The sequence below is a fragment of the Callorhinus ursinus genome, unplaced genomic scaffold (assembly GCF_003265705.2).
Source record: "Callorhinus ursinus isolate GAN/ISIS: 27379988/994484 unplaced genomic scaffold, GSC_fseal_2.0 scaffold9, whole genome shotgun sequence".
In the NCBI taxonomy this organism is placed as follows: Eukaryota; Metazoa; Chordata; class Mammalia; order Carnivora; family Otariidae; genus Callorhinus; species Callorhinus ursinus.
The window spans coordinates 5,271,735-5,293,362 of NW_027397071.1; the positions used below are offsets into that span (position 1 = coordinate 5,271,735).

Consider the following 21,628-nt stretch of genomic DNA (forward strand, 5'->3'; position numbering starts at 1 on the left):
CAGTTAGTCAGCATGCAGTCAGCAGTGACTGACAGAGGTCACCAGAGGGAAGACGGGGCCACCACGGAGAAACAGCGCTCCCTGGTTTCGTTGCAGATCGCCACAAGCGATTAGCGCAACTGCAACAGTCTTCCAAGAGGAATCCTCACTACCAGACCTTGGAGAGGGATCTCATTGAATTACAGGAGCAGCAGCTCTTTGAACTTTTTGTGGTGGTGTCTCTACAGAAGAAACCATCAGAAATAAGCTACATTCCCCAAGTCATACAGCAGTTCCCTAGCAAGGTACGTGCGAGGAGACCAAGAGGCATTCGGGAATGTTCTTGCGTCTCTGTGTGTATTTGATTTCCTCTCTTCTTTTTATTGTGATCTGAAGCAGCTTTTACCACTACTGTACCTCTTGTGGGATCTGGTAGGTGAGTCTGATGACATCTCCTGTCAGGCCTGAGCTACAAACAAGGGCAAAAAAAAAAAAAAAACTCATTTTCCAAGTTGGTTTTTTATTATTTGCTCTGCTGTTTACTAAGTGCCCTTTATCAAGTTGCAAAGCCTCAGTTTTCTCATTCTTAATGAGGAGCACGATAAATACGGCAGAATAGGGTAGCCGTTTAGAGCATGGACTCTAGGCCAACAATGCACCTGCCACTTGTTAGCTCTGTGACCCTGAGCCATTCCTAACTGCTCTGTGCCATGGTTTCTTCATTTGTAAAATGGAGATAATCATCATAGTGTCTATCCCACTGAGTTGTAGTGAGGATTAAATGAGCCGTATAAGGCACTTAGAATAGTGTCTAGCATATAGGCAGCACTATAGAATGTTATCCATTATTAGTGAGGGTTTAATGAGATAACGTGTGTAAAGTGCTTAATGCGGTTCCTGGCACATAGTAAGCATTTGATAAATGGTATCTATTAGTAACAATATTCCTTGGTTTTTTTTTCCTACCTTATGCCTGAGGGAGCATAATATTAAATAGCAAATAGAAATCCCACTAGAAGTTGAGAGACCCTAGAAGAAAAGAAAAAGTTTTATATTTTATTTTGTACTTAATTTTTCGTGCTTTTTGAATAAGGGCTCCACAGTTTGATCTTGCACTCTGCTCTGCAGATGACGTAGCTGGCCTTGGTAAGGAGTGGCCCTTTTACATAGGGACATTCACTCACGCTCCATCGTACTACTTGGACCACTTCTCTCATTTATGTTATCTGCTCAGCTGCTTTAGGACTTGGGGTTTAAACCCTGAGATACATGTGTCACCAAAAAGAACTAGTGAAGCACAACTGTATTGGAATGGAATCTAAGAGATATTTCCTGTGTGACCTTTCATTTAAAAAAAAAGGGCTCAACAACATTCCTACTGTAAATAAGTCAGTGTTTAACTTCTTATAAAATTCTTCAATGTAGTCTGAGAGCACAGTGTCACAACACTGAGCCATAGAAGTCATGATAATGTAATCCAGATAGTCTTGAAGAATCAGATTTCCCGTAAAGAGGAGCTCAGTTTTTTCCCTATTTTCAATTAGTCTTACATTTGCAGAGAGAAAGCTTGAGGTTGAACCTGTTTTCAACAAAGCCTGAATTAAGGGACTCAGAACCAGCTAAGGACCCAGTTGACTCTGGCAGGGATTCAGGGATGTTTCTAAGCCAAGTTACTCAGCATCTTTGTGCATTAGGCTCCTATAAGTTAAGGTGGGAAAGAGCTGATCAAGTCTCTCTTGATTGTGTTGTGGAAAATCTTAGATGAAGATGATTGTCTGTCATTTAACAATATAAAAATAGGGGCACCTGGGTGGCTCAGTCGTTAAGCGCCTGCCTTCGGCTCAGGTCATGATCCCAGGGTCCTGGGATCGAGCCCTGCATCGGGCTCCCTGCTTGGCAGGAGGCCTGCTTCTCCCTCTCCCACTCCCCCTGCTTGTGTTCCCTCTCTCGCCGTGTCTCTCTCTGTCAAATAAATAAATAAAATCTTAATATATATATACATAAATAACAGAATATGAGACAACTAAAATTTTGTTAGAGTACTTTTCCAGGGGTGCCAGGGGTGGCTCTGTTGGTTAGGCATCTGCCTTCGGCTCAGGTCATGATCCCGGGGTCTTGGCATCGAGCCCCGCATCAGGCTCCCTGCTCCGCATGGAATCTGCTTCTCCCTCTGCCTCCCACTCCCCCTGCTTGTGCTCTCTCTCTCTCTCTCTCTCTCAAATAAATAAAGAAATTTTTTAAAGAAATGAATGCTTTTCCATTTCTGAAGAGCTTAATCTTCAAGTGACTCAGAATGGCTGCATGTTCTGTTTAGAAATTAAATTAAAGGATACATTATATTAGTTACATGAAAGTAATATGGTTATTAGACTTATTTGCTTGTTTTAGTACTAATTTTTAAATGTCTCTTGGTATAACTAATTTTAGATTGTTCTTTGACGTACAATATCGGACTTGCGCAGAAGGGTCTTCCATGCTAAAATTTCACAGGAAGTTGCAAACCAGTAATTAGTTAGAAAAGATTATATGCTAAGGGAAATGATTATATATGGGGTAGATTTTAAAAGTAGTATCTTTTCTAAATAACATTCACCTGCCTTTTCAAAACATCTTTGATTATTGATCAGAGGGTATCTGGAGCTATCTGGGTTTTTGCTATCAGCATATTATAGAATCGATTTTTATTTGATGTCCTCTGATTCACATAAATATCATGTTTCCCCTAGTATGTGAATCCTGAATTAAGATTCTATCTCTAGACTAGAAACTATTTTCAGTCACCTCTCTTGCATCAGATTATAGGATCCCCACAAGTAACCATTTCTGTGTAAAAATAAGATTCTTTATTCTTAGTAACTCTGTTCTCCATGCATCTTCAGTGATTATTGGTCTTGGCCTTCCTGTTGTGTTAAACAACAAAAAACCATGGTGAGATGACTACTTAGGCTTATCAGAGACCTCCTTTCCCGAGACTAGGCTGTTCGTATTTCTGGTCTCCACTTACATAGAATATTTGTCACCTAAAACATTATCTTTTTCAGGGTGATCATGGCTTTAAGCAGTCCAAAGACACTGAAGAGAGGCTCAAAGTTATCCCCAAATTTTGTTTTCCCGACTCAAAGGACTGGGTGCCAACCTCAGAACTCAAGAGGTAAATAGGCTCCTTTATCAGATTTCTATTTGTTGGAACTGCAGAAGTAGAATCAGAATGTTTGTGAAAAGGGTAGAGCCAGCAGTTAAAGTTACGTGGACACTGTGGCAGGTCAAGGATGCTGTGGGAGGAAAAGAAGAAACGGAATTAGAACATTTCCTATGTGAGTACAAAGAAGAAAAACGCAGAATAGTTTCAGTGTCAAAGGGAAAACAAGTTGGAGAATCTCTGTAGTTTACCAGTTCTGTGGGTGGGGGAAACGTTCCGTTTCACATACAATCAGAAATGCCACCAAGTGGACAGAAAAAGGAAAGAAGACTTGAGCTTTGGGACTCTCCTTGGAGGTAGAACAGAGCAGTGTCTGCACCTTGTTTGTCCTTCAAGTGGACAGAAGCCCAGGTGGTACATTCCCCTGCAGATCTTGTACGAAGGGAGGCTCCAGATTGGGAGGTGTGAGTGTATTGAGAAGGGAGGATCAAGAATTTCTTCCTGGGATCTCCAGGGAACCATGTTCAGTCAATAAACAGTCCTCATCTCTGAATCCTGCTCGTCAATAGATACCTGCTTTGTTCAGAACTGTGATTGTTGACCAGGCTCTTTAGGCTGAACAGTGTGACTCTGGCAAGCACGTCACAGGCAGGTGCCCTGCTGGCGGACGGCCTCCCCTGTGGCCTGAGCGGCTGCTCTGCCTTCCATGTCACGTCGCGTCCCATCTCAGCCGCTGTGCCCCTAACCAGCTGGGCCTGATGGCCTCTTTCTTCTCTGAGCCGTCAGTCCTGACGCTCTCCTGCTGTCGCACGTGCTGCTCGCGGCACAGGCGCCTTGTTTCACACCGGCCTGGCTGCTCCACAGCTGGCTTTCCTCCCCAGCCGGTTAGATGGGGTTGTTTTCTGGAACATTCGGAAAATACAGAGGAGTAAATAGAAAGCAGAAATTATAAGTCACTGGCATTCTGGTACTCAGAGATAGTAACTCAATATTTTGGCGTACTTTCCATCTTTATTTTTGGCCATATATAGACACGTGTATTCACTGTTCAGATTTAGATTTCTTTGATTATTAATGAATTTCTTCCTCAGTCTTCTTTCTGAAAATTACCTATGCAGAGCTTTTGCCCGTGTTTCCAGCGAGGAGTGGGTGATTTTCCTATTAGCTTGTTTACGTCAAGGATATATCCTTGGCCTCTCACTGTTCCATAGGACCCCTCAGAACTAAATGGAAGAATTTGGAAGTGAAAAGGAGCTTATCCAAGCTTACCTAAATGTTAGACTACGTTGGATATTCACTAAAAGGAGAGTAGGCTTGACTAATAGCTAGACTGGATGACTAAGAATGTAAAAGCACATAGTAGCATCAGCATGTCTCCTGTACATACACTCTCACCCCCGTGCCAGGCAAGACGTTCTCAGGCCTGGACATTCTCCCTCAGGAGGAAGGTGACTTGCAATCAATGTAGCATTAATGCCCCCTCTCACATCACAAAATGACTGTCGGACAGTAATTTTCAGTTGTCTGTTCCATGAAGAATGTCATAAGCGTCTGTTTAGATCTCAAACTATTGACTCTTTTTTCAGTGAAACATTCTCCTTTGTCTTAACTGGTGAAGATGGGAGCCGGTGGTTTGGTTACTGTAAGAAGCTCTTGGTAAGTACCAGACTTGTGCTACAGATGGGGTTGGTCAAGTCAGACTAGGAGCTTCAGAAACCCTATTTCTAGATGAGTTTGAGGGCTGCTTAATGATCCGTGTATTAAAGAAGCTATGTTGGGGCGCCTGGGTGGCTCAGTCGTTGAGCGTCTACCTTCGGCTCAGGTCATGATCCCAGGGTCCTGGGATCGAGCCCCTTGTTGGGCTCCCTGCTCAGCGGGGAGCCTGCTTCTCCCTCTCCCTCTGACCACCCACCCCTACTCGTGCTCCTACTCTCTCTTTCTCTATCTCAAATAAATAAAATCTTTTAAAAAAAGCTATATTAGCTTTAAATAGTAACAGCAGGGTTGGAGTTAGCCACAGTATTCCAGAATAAGAGGGGTACAGACTTACTTTATTTATTTGTTTGCCTCTTTTTTATTTGTTTGTGATAGATAAAGAAACCAGTGACAGAATGGCTAAATATCAGTCTGGGTCTGTTTGAGGGATGGACTACCGTGAGCCAATCGTGGGAGCTCTGAGTTACTTTCTTCTTGCTTAGATGCCTCCACTAAAGCTGGAATAAATCATGCTATCATATTTTAGCGTTTTCCCGTCTTTTGGTATTCAGTGAGAATGAGAACCTTGGTTCCTAGTCTGTACTGAAGGCCACTAAGAGAGTATTAATAGTTCCAGTGAACAGACTTGTGCTGCCTCATGGTTGCTTTGATGTTTTCTCTTTCAGCCGGAAGGCAGAGGGAAGCGACTCCCTGAGGTCTACTGCATGGTCAGTCGCCTCGGCTGCTTCAACCTCTTTTCCAAGGTGAGTGCAGCATGAGGCCTGGGGAAGGTGCTGTGCTTTCTGGGCTCTGAGTAAGTTTTCGTCTCTGATGATATCACTAGGCAATGTTTAGTGACGTAGACTCTAACATAGTACTTTAGGATGGGTTCTCAGTAGGAGATGAGAGCTGTAGGTTTGAGGGTTTACATTCAGGTCTCTAATCCAGATGCTGTTGTCATGCCATCCTCATTTTGGTTTGCCAAACCTCCCAGCTTCAAGGAGAACGTGGCCTGAAGCTCGTCTTGTCTCCTGCCTTTCCCCAGACACCACACAACAAGATATAATTTCAGTGTCACCTTCTCTGCCCTTACCTGAGTCAGATGAAAGGGGCTCCTCTTCTAAAAATGAGTTGATTTATTTGAGTAACTTTTCTTGGGGATGTCAAGATACCCCCAAGAGATATGATGCCTTTAATGAATGTTTAGTCGTTGCAGAAAGCTTATCTGTCTTAAAATCTTTTGGTGTGATTTTTAAGTTTACGCATCATGTTTGGCAGTTCCTTATGTTTTTGAGTCCCTAAAAAAATAACATACGTTGCATGTGCAGATTCTGGATGAAGTAGAGAAGAGAAGAGAGATGTCTCCAGCCCTGGTTTACCCATTCATGCGAAGTGTCATGGAAGCTCCTTTCCCAGCTCCTGGACGCACCATCACAGTTAAGAGCTACCTCCCTGGGGCTGGCGATGGGGTAAGTTAGCTCATTTTGAAAAGGTTTGATAGACACCAAAAAGCAGGCCTTACACTAATAGGCAAAGTTTCCAGAAGCCTCACAGCATAATTTTCCCTTTTCCATAAACCGTGCAGAATATGTTTTGGTAACACAAAACACTGGAGAAATGTCCCGTTGATCTGTGAGATAGTTGACCCTAGACACAGGAGCCAGAGGTTTTCGGTCTGTCATTGACTGAGCCCCTTCCTAATAATTTCAGTGTGATAAATGAAGATTATACATGCTATTGTCAGGTGGGATAAAAGATTTTTTTAAAAAGATTTTATTTATTTATTTGAGAGAGCACAAACGGGGAGCAACAGACAGAGGGAGAGGGAGAAGCAGACTCCCCGCTGAGCAGGGAGCCTGACATGGGGTTCGATCCCCAGACCCTGAGATCATGATCTGAGCTGAAGGCAGACGCTTAACCAAGTGAGCCACCCGGGCGCCCTGGGATAAAAGATTTTATCAGAAATTTACAGCGTGGAAACAAGGTATTAGGGGGCACCTGGCTGACTCGGTCAGTAGAGCATGCCACTCTTGATCTTGAGGTGAGGAGTTCAAGCCCCATGGTGAGTGTAGAGATTACTTAAGAAAATAAAATCTTGGGGCATCTGGGTGGCTCAGTCATTAAACGTCTGCCTTCGGCTCAGGTCATGATCCCAGGGTCCTGGGATCGAGCCCCGCATCGGGCTCCCTGTTCCGTGGGAAGCCTGCTTCTCCCTCACCCACTCCCCCCTGCTTGTTTTCCCTCTCTCGCTGTGTCTCTCTCTGTCAAATAAATAAAATCTTAAAAAAAAAAAAAGAAAAGAAAATCTTGGGGCACCTGGGTGGCTCAGTCGTTAAGCGTCTGCCTTTGGTTCAGGTCATGATCCCAGGGTTCTGGGATCGAGCCCCGCATCAGGCTCCCTGCTCCGCGGGAGGCCTGCTTCTCCCTCTCCCACTCCCCCTGCTGTGTTCCTGCTCTCACTGTCAAATAAATAAATTTTAAAAATCTTTAAAAAAAAAGAAAATAAAATCTTTAAAAAATTCATATTCATGGGGCACCTGGGTGGCTCAGTTGGTTAAGCGACTGCCTTCGGCTCAGGTCATGATCCTGGAGTCCCGGGATCGAGTCCCGCGTCGGGCTCCCTGCTCAGCGGGGAGCCTGCTTCTCCCTCTGACCCTCCTCCCTCTCATGTACTCACTCTCTCTCTCTCTCATTCTCGCTCTCTCAAATAAATAAATCTTTAAAAAAAAATTCATATTCATAATAAGATATTAGGTCTTGGGATTAGTGGAGGCAGCTTCACAAGCTCTGTAGCAAAACCTCTGTCCTGAATTTAACCTGTAAAAGAATGACGGGATCCATTGATGATGTCATTAGGGATTTTTTTCCAATCTGAATTCCCCTGATTCAGATTCTTTCATTTTTCAGTCCATTGAACTCTGCCGACCACTGGATTCCCGATTGGAACATGTTGACTTTGAATGTCTCTTTAAGTGCCTGAGTGTGTGCCATCTCATCCGGGTCTGTGCCTCCCTCCTGTTGGAACGGAGGGTAATCTTTGTTGCCAACAGCCTAAGGTGAGAAATGTGTAGAATATGTCACTTCCTACTGGTATTTTACTTGTTCTCACTATTTTAAAATTTGGGCATATTCAAAAACTGTGGATCTCAGTTACCTAATGCCGGGGCCGTAGTGACATGGACAATTCCAAATGGTAAATAATCCAAAAGCTGTTTGCATTAGGCGAGAGCAGTGACTTTGAGATTGCAATTAATTTATCTTTCTAAATGTGTTTTACTTAAACTGTTGTTCAACATTCATGTTGCTGAAAACAAGTCATATTGCTGGAATGAACAAGTCATGGGAATAAAAGGTAACAGCATAGGGAATATAGTCAATGATAGTGTAATAGGGTTGTGTGGTGACAGATGGTAGCTACCCTTGTGAGCATAGCATAATGTACAGAGACTTTGAATCATGATGTTTACACCTGAAAATAATATAACGTGCATCAACTATACTCAAATTTTTTTAAAAAATTGGTACTGCTTTTCTAAGTACACACTAATTTTTAGCAACCATAAATTGTGGGGAAAATCTGGTTAAGACTAAAATTTTTCAGTAAATTAAGTTAAAAATTTAAATAAAATGTTAAAAATTAATGAGTGATCACAGCATCGTTGATCTGTGATCACTGATCACTAAACAGTGTCAGTTTGTAATTCTGTAACATAATATATGGACCATTGCCCATGTGTTGCTCAGTATGTGACACCATTGGCTTTCTTCTCTACTAGCACCCTGTCCAAATGTGGCCATGCTGTGGTCGCCACACTGTATCCATTCACCTGGCAGCACACCTATATTCCAGTCCTCCCAGCATCTATGATCGACATCGTGTGCTCACCCACCCCATTCCTTATTGGAATCCTGTCTTGCTCCTTACCACAGCTCCAGGACCTACCCATTGAAGAGGTAAGATGGGAGAAATAGTACCCATGGAAAAGATAGCGCACTGACGAAAACAAATCACCTTAAAGAATGATGGAGCTGGAGGCCCCCGGGTGGCTCAGTCAGTTAAGCATCTGCCTTTAGCTCAGGTCATGATCTCAGGGTCCTAGGATCGAGTCCTGTATGGGGCTCCCCGCTCAGCGAGGAGTCTAATTCTCCCTCTCCCTCTGTGATCTCTCTCACTCTCACTCTCTCTCAAATAAATAAAATCTTTAAAAAAAGAATGATGGAGCTGTCATTAATATGAATATGTAATTAATATCAATATATTAGGCTATCATAGTTTTGTATTGATTTATTAAAAAAAAATTCTGTAGTACACATGAACCCGAAGTTGTATCTTAGTTACAGTAGTGTACCATGGGCTCATTCTTGTGTTACTCCGAAGGGTAGGTCTTTTTGTTCATTTTAAGTCAAACACAAGAACTCCTCTGGGTTAACTAAAAAATTGTTTCGGGGGTGCCTAGGGTGGCTCAGTTGGTTAAGCGTCTGATTCTTGGTATTCTCGTTGTGATTTAATTTGCATTCCTGATTACTCTTGGGGATGAGCATCTTTCTATGTTTATTGGCCATTTGAATATCATCTCTTAAAAATTCATTATCTGGGGCACCTGGGTGTCTCTGTCAGTTAAGTGTCTGCCTTCGGCTCAGGTCATGATCCTGGAATCCCAGGATTGAGTCCCACATCAGGCTCCCTGCTCAGTGGGGAGCCTGCTTCTCCCTCTGACCCTCCCCCTCTCATGCTCTCTCTCTCTCTCTCTGTCAAATAAATAAATAAAAATCTTTAAAATATAAAAAAAATTATCTTTCTACTGGATTATTTACCCTCATTGATCTGTAAGAGGTATTTTTATATTCTGGATATTACCCTCTTTGTGGCACATCTTTTTATTCTCCAAAATGGCGTTTTTTAATGCACAGAAGTTCTTCATTTTAAGATAGTCGTAATTATCAGTCTTTTCCTTTATAGTTAGTGTGTGGGTTTATTTTATTTAATTTTACTTTATTTTATTTTTGTGAACTGTTTATGTTTTTCTTTATATAACTTCATGGAGATATCCTCCTATATCATCTCCTGGAAACTTTGGTAGCTTTATTATTGTGACTTTAATTTTTTATTCTGAATCCCGGGACTTGATTTTTTTTTTTTTTTTTTTTTTTTTTTTTTGAATGCGGGGGGTTTTTTTTTTTTTTTTTTTTTTTTGTATATGATAGGAGGTAGGGGTCATTTTATTTTTTTTGATATGGATAGCCAACTATCCTAGTACCATTTATTGAAAAGATTGTTCTTCCCCATTACTCTGCTGTGTTAATCCCTACCTTTTTTCTATTGAGCTGTAATTGACATACAACGTCGTATTAAGGTTAAGGTGTACAATAATGATTTTATACACATACACATTGTGAAATAATTAACCACAATAAACTACGCCTCACATAATTACAATTTTTTGTTCTTGTGATGAGAACTTTTAAGGTCTGTTCTCTTAGCAACTTGCAGATATACAGCAATATTGTTAACTGTAGTCACCGTGCTGCATGGTACACCCCCAGGGCTGATTTATTTTACAAGTGGAAGTTTGTGCCTTTTCACCACCTTCACTCATTTCGCCCATCGCCATCCCCCCCACCTCTGGCAATCACCAGTCTGTTCTTTGTATCAGTTTTTTTAGATTCCACATATCAGTGAGATCATACATTACTTCTTTTTCTCTGCCTGACTTATTTCACTTAGCATAATGCCCTCCAGGTCTATCCATGTTGTCATAAATGGCAGGATTTTTTTCATTTTTATGGCTGAATAATATTCACATATATATTTTATATATATATATATCTATATCTCATATCTTCTTTATCTGTTCATCCACCAATGGACACTGAGGTTGTGTCCATATGTTAGCTTTTGTAAATAATGCTGCAGTGAACATGGGGGTGGGGATATCTTTTCAAGATAGTAATTTCTTTCTTCTTCTTTTTTTTTTTTTGCATATATGCCCAGAAGAGGGATTGCTGGATCACATCCATATGGTAGTTCTATTTTTAATTTTTTGAGGAACCTCCATACTGTTTTCCATAGCAGCTGCACCAGTTTGCATTCCCACCAACAGTGCACGAGGGTTCCTTTTTTCCCACATCCTCACCAACACTCGTTATTTCTTGTCTTTTTGATAATAGCCATTCTGACAGATTGAGGTGATATCTCATTGTTGTTTTGATTTGTATTTCCCTGATGACCAGTGATGTTGAGCATCTTTTCATGTGCCTCTTGCCCTATTTACATTTTTTTGGAAAAACGTCTATTCGGTTCCTCTGCTCAATTTTTTTTTTTTTTAAGTAAACTCTACTCCCAACGGGGGGCTCAAACTCAAGATCCCGAGATCAAGAGTCACATGCTACACTGACTGAGCCAGCCAGAAGCCCCTGCTGTGCTCATTTTTAATAGGATTATTTGGCATTTTGTTTGTTTTTCTTTGCTTTTGAGTTCTCTATATATATTAAATATTAACCCTTTCTCAGATGTATAATTTGCAAATATTTTCTCCCATTTTCTAGGTTTCCTTATCATTTTATTGATGGTTTTGATAGGAATTACACTGAATCTGTAAATTACTTTGAGTAGTATGAAAATTTTAACAATTTTCTTCTCATCTGTGAACACAGAATATCTTTCCACTTGTGTTCTTCAGTTTCTTTCATCAGTGCTTACTGTTTTCAGTGTACAGATCTTTTGCTTCCCTGGTTAAATTTATTCCTAGGTATTTTATTCTTTTCAATGCAGTTGAAAATGGGATTGTTTTCTTAGTTTCTTTTTCAGATAGTTCATTGTTAGAGTATAGAAACACAGCTGAGGGGCGCCTGGGTGGCTCAGTCGTTGAGCGTCTGCCTTCAGCTCGGGTCATGATCCCAGGGTCCTGGGATCGAGCCCCACATGGGGCTCCCTGCTCTGCGGGAAGCCTGCTTCTCCCTCTCCCAGTGTTCCCTCTCTGGCTGTGTCTCTCTGTCAAATAAATAAATAAAATCTTTAGAAAAAAAAAGAAAGAAAGAAAGAAACACAGCTGATTTTTGTGTTACCAGGTGCCTGTTACCCAGGCGCCCCTGAACTTAATTTTGTTTAACACTATTTCCATTGCTTGAGAGAATCAACGTACTCTTCCTGATCTAGTAGTGCCTAATATATGTCTCTGTGAATGTCTCTGGTTTAACCAACCTGGCTCCTTGATCCCATAGGTGCTGATAGTTGATCTCTGTGCAGACAAGTTCTTACAGGAGGTAAGTGACAAATGAGCTGATTGCATAATGTTTGGGGATAATTGGACAGAAAATATGTGAAAGTACTTGGAGAAGATGACTCAGGCAAGACTTTTAGTTCCTACACATACTTAACACCGTGGCCAATCATACAGGATTGACCTGAAAATTGGGTTAGGTTTATAGCTGTCTCTCCCAAAGAAGGAAGGAGGAAAGATATTAAATGTCATTGTCAAAAGAGGTAACCCTCCTTTGACATCCAGTTGGGTTGGTGTATAAGGCTCTAATTTAATTGAATTTAACAAGCATTCAGCACTGATTATTTCTAGATACTCTGTTAAAATCTAAAAGTGAGTAAGACACAGTTTGAGCCCTCCGACCTTATAATCTAACGATGGGAAGGGAGAGCAGACATGTCTATAAAGCTTTAGAAACAGTGTCATAGAAATTTCTACAGGGTACAGTAGGGGCAAAAAAAAGTGGTCATTTACTGTGGGTATTGAAAGTGGAAGGGAGAGTTAGCAAAGCCTTCTTAGAGCAAGCGCCCTGTATGGACCTGTATATAAGTTTGTGAGCACTGAACACATGGTGAAAGGAACATTTCCCAAGACTTTGTCTCCTTTCAAAACCAATTAGCTCATAACGTTTGAAACACTGCTTATTTGTGGATGACCCTTGTAATGCAGTGTAAGACTTGCAGGTGAGAGATACTTGGTGGAAAGGTGCCAGAAAATGTCATAAGACACATTATTTATTTTCTTAATGTAGTTAAGATGTGTACCGTCACCATACTGAATTCTGCTCAATGTAGGGAAGGAAGGTTCAGACTGAGTCTTAAGCCAAAATCTATACAAAGTCACCTGTGGAATTTGGGGGACTTAGTGTACATTGGAGACTTTCTCACAGCTCATGAAAAAAATCTCAATTTCTTCTCTTAAGGTATCTGATGAGGACGAAATTCTACCTCCTAAACTCCAAGCTGCCCTGATGCAGATTTTGGAAGAACGAAATGAAATCTTGGCTCAGGAGCACAATTTTTCACAAGGTATGAGACAGATGGTCTGAGGACACAAAGTCAAGGCAGTAAATACTGACTGGATGCCCAGCACCCTGCTAAAGGATGTACAGGAGTATACCAGTCTAGGATGTGGAAAGCTTAGAATCGGCTTCCTTGCCGCCCCTCAGATGTGCTAGACCCCTTCTATTTCAGGACTTTGACACTTGCTGTGTTCCAGTTCTGGAATGCTGTTCCCCGGGATGTCCACATGGCTCTTGCTCTTCTTTCCTGCAGGTCCATGCTCACATGTCACTCTCTCAGTGAGGCCTTTCCTGACTATCCTTTTAAAATTGTACCCGTTCCCTTAGTGCTCCCGCTCCATTTCCCCTACCTTAGTTTTCTTCAGGGCTTTTACCATCATCTGATGTGCTAGAAATGTCAGGTGCATGAGAGCAACAACAATGTGTTTTGCTTTATCTCCAATACTTTAAACAATAGTCAATAAGTAGGTACTGGATAAATATTTGTTGCATAAGGGTGAAAAATATTTACTGAGCAGCTTACTCTGTACCAGGCCCTGTGCTCAGCACTTAGCATACATCTTATTTCATCCTTGTAATATTCTTATGAAGCAGGTCTCATTATTTAATCCCCCTTTTACAGATGAGAAAACTAAGTCTATTTGCTGGTGGGGAACATTAAGGGAGGAGTAGGTTTAGAGAAATAATTAAAAGTTCCGTTTTGAATATTGAGATACCTATTGGATGTCCAATACATAGCAGACATTCAACTAGAGATATCAAGTAGGCATTCATATACATGAATCTTGGATTCAGGGAAAAGATTTGAACTAAAGACATACATTTAGAAGTTGCTGTTTTAAAGCTGTGGGACCAGATGAGGTAACCTTATAGAGTGAGTATAGATAGAAAATAACAGATTTAAGGATTGAGCCCTGGGTTGGCTGGTAATGGTGTGGTCAGATTTCCAATGTTTGGCAGTAGGGAAGAGGAGGGGGATCCAGCAAAAGGCAAGAGCAGCTAGTGAAGGAGGAGAAAAAAACCAGGGGAGTAATATTAGAGAAGTTGAGTGAAGAGCGCATTTCACAAAGGAAAGTAAACAGTTATGTCTAATGCTACAAAGAGGTCAAGTGAGATGAAGACTGAGGATTTGTGGATTTGACAATGGGAAGAGCCTAGAGACCTTGGTAGCAGCAGATTCAGTGAGATGGAGGGAAGAAAGCGAGATTGGGGAAGGCTCAAGAGAAAATTGGAATGGCATTCAGCTTTTTGTAAAATATTAACGGAATTACAAAGGGCCAAGAATAGTTTTAAGACGCTCCTGTAAAAGAACAACATTGAAGGGGCTGCCCTACAAAACATCAATTAATCATGAAGTCATAGTAATTAAGACTGTTTGGTTTTGGTTCAGAAATAAACAGAGCAAGGGAAGGAATAGAGAGAGAGTACCAGCATAAGGAAACTTAATTTGGGTCAGCACCAGCATTGCACATCAGCAGGAAAAGAATGAACCATTCAGTAAACAATAGTAGGGCAATTGGTTTTCCATATGAAAAGAAATGAAGAGGTTCTATACCTCACCCTATACACAAAACTAATTCTAATGAATTAAAGATTTAAATGTTAAGAGTAAGGGCTCCCCACCCCCCCCAAAAAGAGTAAGGGCTCCCGGCTGGTAAAAAAAAAAAAAGGATTGAGTTAATATGACACTTAAATTTTTAAAATTTCTTTTTTTTTTAATTTTATTTATTTATTTGACAGAGAGAGAGAGAGAGACAGCGAGAGAGAGAACACAAGCAAGGGTAGTGGGAGAGGGAGAAGCAGGTTTCCTGCTGATCAGGGAGCAGGACCCTGGGATCATGACCTGAGCCGAAGGCAGATGCTTAACGACTGAGCCACCCAGGCGCCCCAATTTTTAAAATTTCTGATCATTGAGGGACACCATGGAAAAGAAATAAAAAACAAGCTACAAACTAGGTGAAGATACTTTCAACAAATGTAACCAACAAAGGAATAGTATCCAGACTTTATTTTTAAAAATTCCTACAATGTGATTTCAGTAATAAAGAGATGAACAACCCAATAGAAAAATGGGGAAAAGATACGAACAATCATTTCACAGAGGAGGAAACATGAAAGGCCAATAAATACATGAAGAGATGTACAACTTCATCAAAATCTGGGATATGTAAATTAAAACCACAATGATATACCATTTTGTACCCACCATATTGGCAAAAGTTAAAAAGTCTGACAATGTCAGGAGTTGGTGAGAATGTGTAAATTACTTCAACTGCTTTGGAAAAACAATTGGGCATCATCTAGTAAACTTAAAGGTGTGTATATATCCTACAACCTGACAATTCAGTTTTTAGATATATACTCTAGAGAAACTCTTGCACATGATGATTAGGAAACAAGTACATAGTTTTCAAAGTAGCAGCATTTTACGTGATAGCAAAACCTAAGAACAACCTAACTGTTCATTGACAGGAGAATATAGCATTAAAAAAAAAAGCATCTTGGGGCACCTGGGTGGCTCAGTCGTTAAGCGTCTGCCTTCGGCTCAGGTCATGATTCCAGGGTCCTGGGATCGAGTCCCACATCGGGCTCCCTGCTCCGTGGGAAGCCTGCTTCTCCCTCTCCCACTCCCCCTGCTTGTGTTCCTGCTCTCACTGTCTCTCTCTGTCAAATAAATAAATAAAATCTTTAAAAAAAAAATTAAATAAATAAATAAATAAATAAAAAGCATCTTAAAAACATATATTGAATAAAACAGTAAGTTACTGAAGAATATGTTTTATGTAATGTTCAAAGATATACAAAACCTAATAGTATGTTATTGGGGTTGGCTATGTATACATGTAGTGGAACTGTAACCTAAAGCAAGGGAATGATAAACCCAGTGTCACTGATAACGGTCGCCCTCTACTGGAGAGTAGGGGAAGAACACCTCGGAGAGGGCATCACACAAGGAGCATCCGAGATACCCTTGATAGGTTCTGTTTCAAGCTTTGTGGTGGGGTACTGGTGTGTTCATTTCACTGGTGACCTTATGAAATATTTATACTTGTAAAAGAATATATAAGGCATTTTTATTGAAACGGAAACAAATAATTGAGGATAAGTTATAGAAAAGCATAATTTTAAAAACAAAGGGAATTAGATTAAGAAAGGGTAGAACAGGTATAAACAACTCTTCCAAGAGATTTTGCTGTAAAGTGGGAGAGAAATGGGACAGTGACTGGAAGGGGATGGGAGACGGGCAAAAGTGTTGACAATAAAAGTGGTGATGGACCATGGATTCTCAGCTGCAGGAGAGACGAGAAGGATATCTGTTGAACAAAATATAACAGAAATCTAGTTTATAATCAAATGGAATGCCAGAAGAGACCTTAGAGACCACCTAATCAGCTCCCTCATTTTGCAGATACAGGAAGAGAGCCAACAAGGGGTAAAGTGAGTTGCGCACCACTATACCATTGCTTCATAGTAGAACTCTGACTAAACCTAGGTCCCTGATTCTCAGTCCAGTATGGAGCCCATGAAAAGAGGAAGCAACGTTGTGAAGGGGAAAAAAAAATACTACTAGGTATGGAAGAAAAAAGAGGAGTCTAAGTTGAATCTGAGGTCTGAGCCTGGAACCTGAAAGGCAATGTATTTCATGTTACAGTGGTTAAGAATCACCTAACTTGGGAGTCTGGCAACTTCTGTACCCTGTACCAGATGAGCTGACCCTGGAGAATGTCTTTGTTTTGAGCCTCAGTTTCCTCGGCTGTAAAAAGGAAATAATACCTACTTCACTGGATTATTATATTTATAAAAGCTCTAAATACAGTGTCTGACATATCTTAAGCCCTCAATAGATTATGGAATAGTGGTTGCTGTATGAAATGAGAAAGTTGAGCGAGAACTGATTTGGTGGAGAAATAGAATGAATTTGGTTTCACACATGTATTATTTATTTGATTCATATTTTACTAATTTCCAAAGGACCTGATTTGAATTTTAGACAAATGGAATTTAAGTCCTGGTGGGACAGCCAAATGATGATTACCCGTAGGTAGCCTGAAAATGTAGAAGATGAGTTCTGGTGACATACAAGGGCTAGAGACGTAAGGTTGCAGATTATCAACATGGAAAGCCAACTCCACCTCTATGCCGGTTAGCTCTGTAAGGATGGGAATGCTGAAGAGAGGTGGTCTGAGGACCATGCTTAGGAAGAGGAAGAAGAGGCCAGAGAAAAACAAATGTTTGGTCATAAAAGCAGGAGAGGAATCCAGAAATCAGAAGAGTATAAAGTTGTGGGAGACGAGGAATGAGGAGAAGGTTAACACAAATGCAGCACAAAACCTCTGTGCTTACTACCTGTAAGTGTAAAGGAGAGACAAACAGAAAAGCAGATTAAATTTGGCTGGCTCTCACTGGTGGCCTTTGAAAGAGCAGTCACAGTGAGATCATGGATGTGCAAGCCAGGCTGAAAGATGTAATACGGGTAATGTGGGAAGAAAATAAAAGTAAAAATACGAGCTAATGGCGTCTTGTTGGTTGTGGAGTGTGCAAGGAAGCTAAGAATGAGGGTTCTCAGTCCTTCAGTCTGTGCGTTCTTACGCATCACTTTCATAACAATTTCCCATAAATACAAAACTTAGCGTTTTTTCTTTTCTTATTTTTCTTATTTTGCAGCAGATGTGACACTCAACTCTCTGGTGTCTGAGGCATTTGTGAGGTTTTTTGTGGAGGTCGTGGGACATTATTCTTTGAGCATGACTGTCACTGAGCATGGGGAGCGTGTATTCCAAAGGGAACCATTCCGTAAATCCCACACCTCCCGAAGTGTACGCCACTTCCTGGATCTCTTCATGGAAACACAGATGTTTGCAGGCTTCATCCAGGACCGAGAGCTTCGGAAAAGTGGGGTGAAAGGTCAGTTTCATCATGAAGTTCTCCCCCTGTATTTAGTGAGCCCTGGGAGGGTTTGAAAATAATATAAACAAAAAATGGTATAAAGCTACAAGCGTTCAAAATCTGAGTTTATTATGGAAAATAGTTATTTTTATAATTTTGTTTTAGCTATTGAAGCACATTGGTAGTAAGCACAGAGGTTTTGTTTTGTTTTTTTTTTAAGATTTTATTTATTTATTTGAGAAAGAGAGAATGAGGGGGGGAGGGCCAGAGGGAGAAGCCGACTCCCTGCTGAGCAGGGAGCCCGATGAAGGACTCGATCCCGGGACTCCAGGATCATGACCTGAGCCGAAGACAGGAGCTTAACCAACTGAGCCACCCAGGCGCCCAGCACAGAGTTTAAGTGATTTTTAGTAAGTATTGGACAATTTTACCAACATGAGTTTTCCTTGTAGGTTTGTTTGAGGTCCGGGCCCTCCAGTATTTGGAAACAATCCCAGAGTCTGAGCCTAGTGGGATGAATAAAATTTTGCGGAGTCTTGGTGAGTTGTTGTGTTTTCTTGTTAGATAATGTGACTAAAAAACCTTTTGCAGAAAGTGTGCCTCATCACAAAACTTCATAATCAAATCAACAGTATAACCTCAAATAGGCTGACCAGAAACCATGACTGTACTTCCAAAGTGTTTTGGAGAAAAAGAAGTCTTTCTCAGAGGTCGGGATTCTCCATCAGAGTTGTCCTTGGGTCTGTTTTCCTCAGATAACGTGATAACTTGCATATCATAATTATTAATCTTTTCTAGGTCACATCACTGGGAGGATCTCATAAAAACTGTGGATCTTTTTCCCAGAAAAGCATGCTTAGAACATAAAAATTTGTATATAATTATAGGGTATTCATGGACCCTCCTGAAGCCCATCCGTGGACTCCAGATTAAAAACACCTGGTTTAGAGGGCATCTGAGGCAAAAGAGGATTTCCCACAAGTCTAATTTTACACTTCAGAAAGAAACACAGATGTTTATGATTTTTCAGTTATAATAATTAACTTATTATCTTTTGTGATATTAGAGAACGGTGATGTGGTAGCCCAAAATAATGAAGAACTATATTCCATGGTGTTTATATGGGTCCTTGAAATATGTACCCCCTGGTAACTAGACTTATCATAGGGATCATTTTGTAATGTATAAAAATATCAAACCACTATGATGTACACCTGAACCTAAGAGGACATTGTGTGTCAATTATACTTCAGTACAAAAAGAAAAAGAAATATATGCCCCTAATTAAAATAAGGCCTTGTCCTTAAATATCTGAGAGACCATGGACAAATTATGCCTTGGGTTGTTATTTCATCTTTATACCGTGAGGTTAGATCAGATCAGTGGTCCTGAACTCCTATTACAATATTTTAATCTCTGGGGAATGTAAATGAAAATTTTCCCCACTGCAGGCTCCAAGAAATCTCTGGGGATCAGGCCAAGCAATTTTAACCTATAGTCAAGGCTGAAAGCCACTGGATTAGTGATGTCTGAGTTCTCTTTTACCTCTACAATTAGACACATAGGGTTTGTTTATTTGTTTGGTAGTTAAACACATCACCTGCTAGCTTGAGATGGCAGCTTACTCCTGGGCTGACTTAAGTTGTTAATCTCTTGCCTCAAATAATGTACAATAAATAAAAATGAACTAATGAGAGTTCACTCTACTTCTTTCTCCCTTTAGGAAGTAAAATGAAATTTCTGCAGAAGAAATGAAATCTTTGATTGACTGTCTCCATCTTAAATAGAACAGAAAGTGCCAAAGAAAATACTTCTCCAAGAGTCAGGATACCTCCAAAATCCTGGAAAGTTGAAAAGGTTACAAAGCAGTCCAGGCCCTTGGAGGAGGATTCTCCTGTTGCTGCTGTATTAATCACTGGAGGATTGTTGGGAGTAGTCTGGAACCAATGTTCTCATTACTCTGCCTCCAATTTTTTTTTTCAGTGGCCTTTTCTATTTAATTCTTGGGCTCTTTCTTTGTGTTATGTACTTAGTCTGTGAAGGCACTTATCTTTTAATAGGGAAAGATTTGGTGTTGCATTTTTTAAAAACAGCTCAAAGATGAGCACAATGAGGGAAATGCTGAGTTGAAGGTACTGAGAAAGCATGATAGAAGTGCAGAATGCACCCTACACACATCATTCTCATCACTGAAATACCATAGCAGCTTGACACCTATGGGCTGTTTCAACAGAGCTAAGGAATATACTCCTCATATATCTCCAGTTTCTGTTTTTTAGTCTAATGTTCTGTCTGGGGGAATCTCACTGATGTGGAAGCCCTATTTATTTAACACTGTTATTGAGTATCTTATACAAGTAGGCACCTTGCAGCTCCTCCTCCACATCGTGTGGCACTTGAGTAGCTTGTCAACATTAAACTTCGTGGGATTATAGCTAACAGGAAAATATCCTTTCAAGGGCATGAAAACCCCCTTTTCTTAGTGTCCCCCATGTGCCATGTGTGATGGTACACGTATGTCATCTTATTCAGTCTTTTTTTTTTTTTTAAAGATTTTATTTATTTGACAGAGAGAGACACAGCGAGAGAGGGAACACAAGCAGGGGGAGTGGGAGAGGGAGAAGCAGGCTTCCCGCGGAGCAGGGAGCCCGATGCGGGGCTCGATCCCAGGACCCTGGGACCACGACCTGAGCCGAAGGCAGACGCTTAACGACTGAGCCACCCAGGCGCCCTCAGTCTTTAAGTCAACTTCATGAGATACTTGCATCTCCCTTTTATTAATGAAGAAACTGGAATCCTAAAAGGTTAAGTAACTTGCCCAAAGTTATACAACAGAGCCAGAACTGAAACCAGGACTATCCATTCATGAGCACAGAAAAAGTTGGTTAGTCCTGCAGATGGAAATTTGAGCTCTGTGGGATTATAGCTATTGAAAAGTTTTCTTTTTAAGCTGAAGTGTACCAGAGCCAATTTTCAGCTCTGAGGATAAGGGACTTCAAACTATAGGTGCCTAGATGTCTCTTTTTTGGTTCCCCTAGAATTGTTGGACTTTTTGCCCTAATTAAATTGGATTCAGACTATGAACATTCCTGGGCACTCACCACATAATCACCCTGACCCTTAATATCTAAAATAGTAGTATTGATTAGAAGGAACTTATCAGTGATGGTGTAATTTTCATTGATAAATGTTATAGCAGATGTCAGTTTGTTTTCTTCAATTCCTGCTGATGGTTTTAACTGGCATAAAAATATTTATTCGAACTTAACAAAACCTTGTAAGTTGTATTATGATACAGTTTATTGAGTTGTATTGTCATTACAGCCCATTCAGGTGCGCATGAGTGAATCTGAAGCGGACCGCATTTAAGACCGGTGCTATATAGTTCTTACGGGTCTAGAAAATAGAACTGAGCCTATGTCTTGTTAAAAAAAAAAAATGTGTATTAAGCATCTTACCCCAGTAGGTGGGCTCTTACCAGACATCTCTCCATTTGCCACTCCAATCCTGAGGGAAGAATTAGTAATTGGGAATTGTTTATAAAACGAGGGTAGGAGGTCTTACGGTGGTGAATCCTGACCGTCCCTCTGTGAGGAGACCTTTGCTTAAGGGATGGGGGTCTTATTTTATCCCCGTGACCTGAAGCTG

The 21,628-nt window shown here is 40.8% G+C and overlaps 1 protein-coding gene across 4 annotated transcripts in view; it reads left to right on the forward strand.

Annotated features, from left to right (window-relative positions):
* Positions 1-20,511, forward strand: part of DENND2C (DENN domain containing 2C) — a 78,439-nt gene extending 57,928 nt beyond the window's left edge. For 3 of the 4 annotated variants that reach the window (XM_025872491.2, XM_073896100.1, XM_025872492.2), the window contains exons 8-19: positions 97-284; positions 3,021-3,130; positions 4,705-4,774; positions 5,500-5,577; positions 6,142-6,282; positions 7,721-7,869; positions 8,590-8,767; positions 12,035-12,076; positions 12,995-13,100; positions 17,759-17,998; positions 18,433-18,519; positions 19,704-20,511. In XM_025872491.2, the coding sequence (XP_025728276.1) occupies positions 97-284; positions 3,021-3,130; positions 4,705-4,774; positions 5,500-5,577; positions 6,142-6,282; positions 7,721-7,869; positions 8,590-8,767; positions 12,035-12,076; positions 12,995-13,100; positions 17,759-17,998; positions 18,433-18,519; positions 19,704-19,735 (1,421 nt within the window). In that variant the 3' untranslated portion in view covers positions 19,736-20,511. The remainder of the gene's footprint in view (positions 1-96; positions 285-3,020; positions 3,131-4,704; positions 4,775-5,499; positions 5,578-6,141; positions 6,283-7,720; positions 7,870-8,589; positions 8,768-12,034; positions 12,077-12,994; positions 13,101-17,758; positions 17,999-18,432; positions 18,520-19,703) is intronic. The other variant, XM_025872493.2, reaches the window with a different exon arrangement.
* The last annotated feature ends 1,117 nt before the right edge of the window (positions 20,512-21,628 follow it).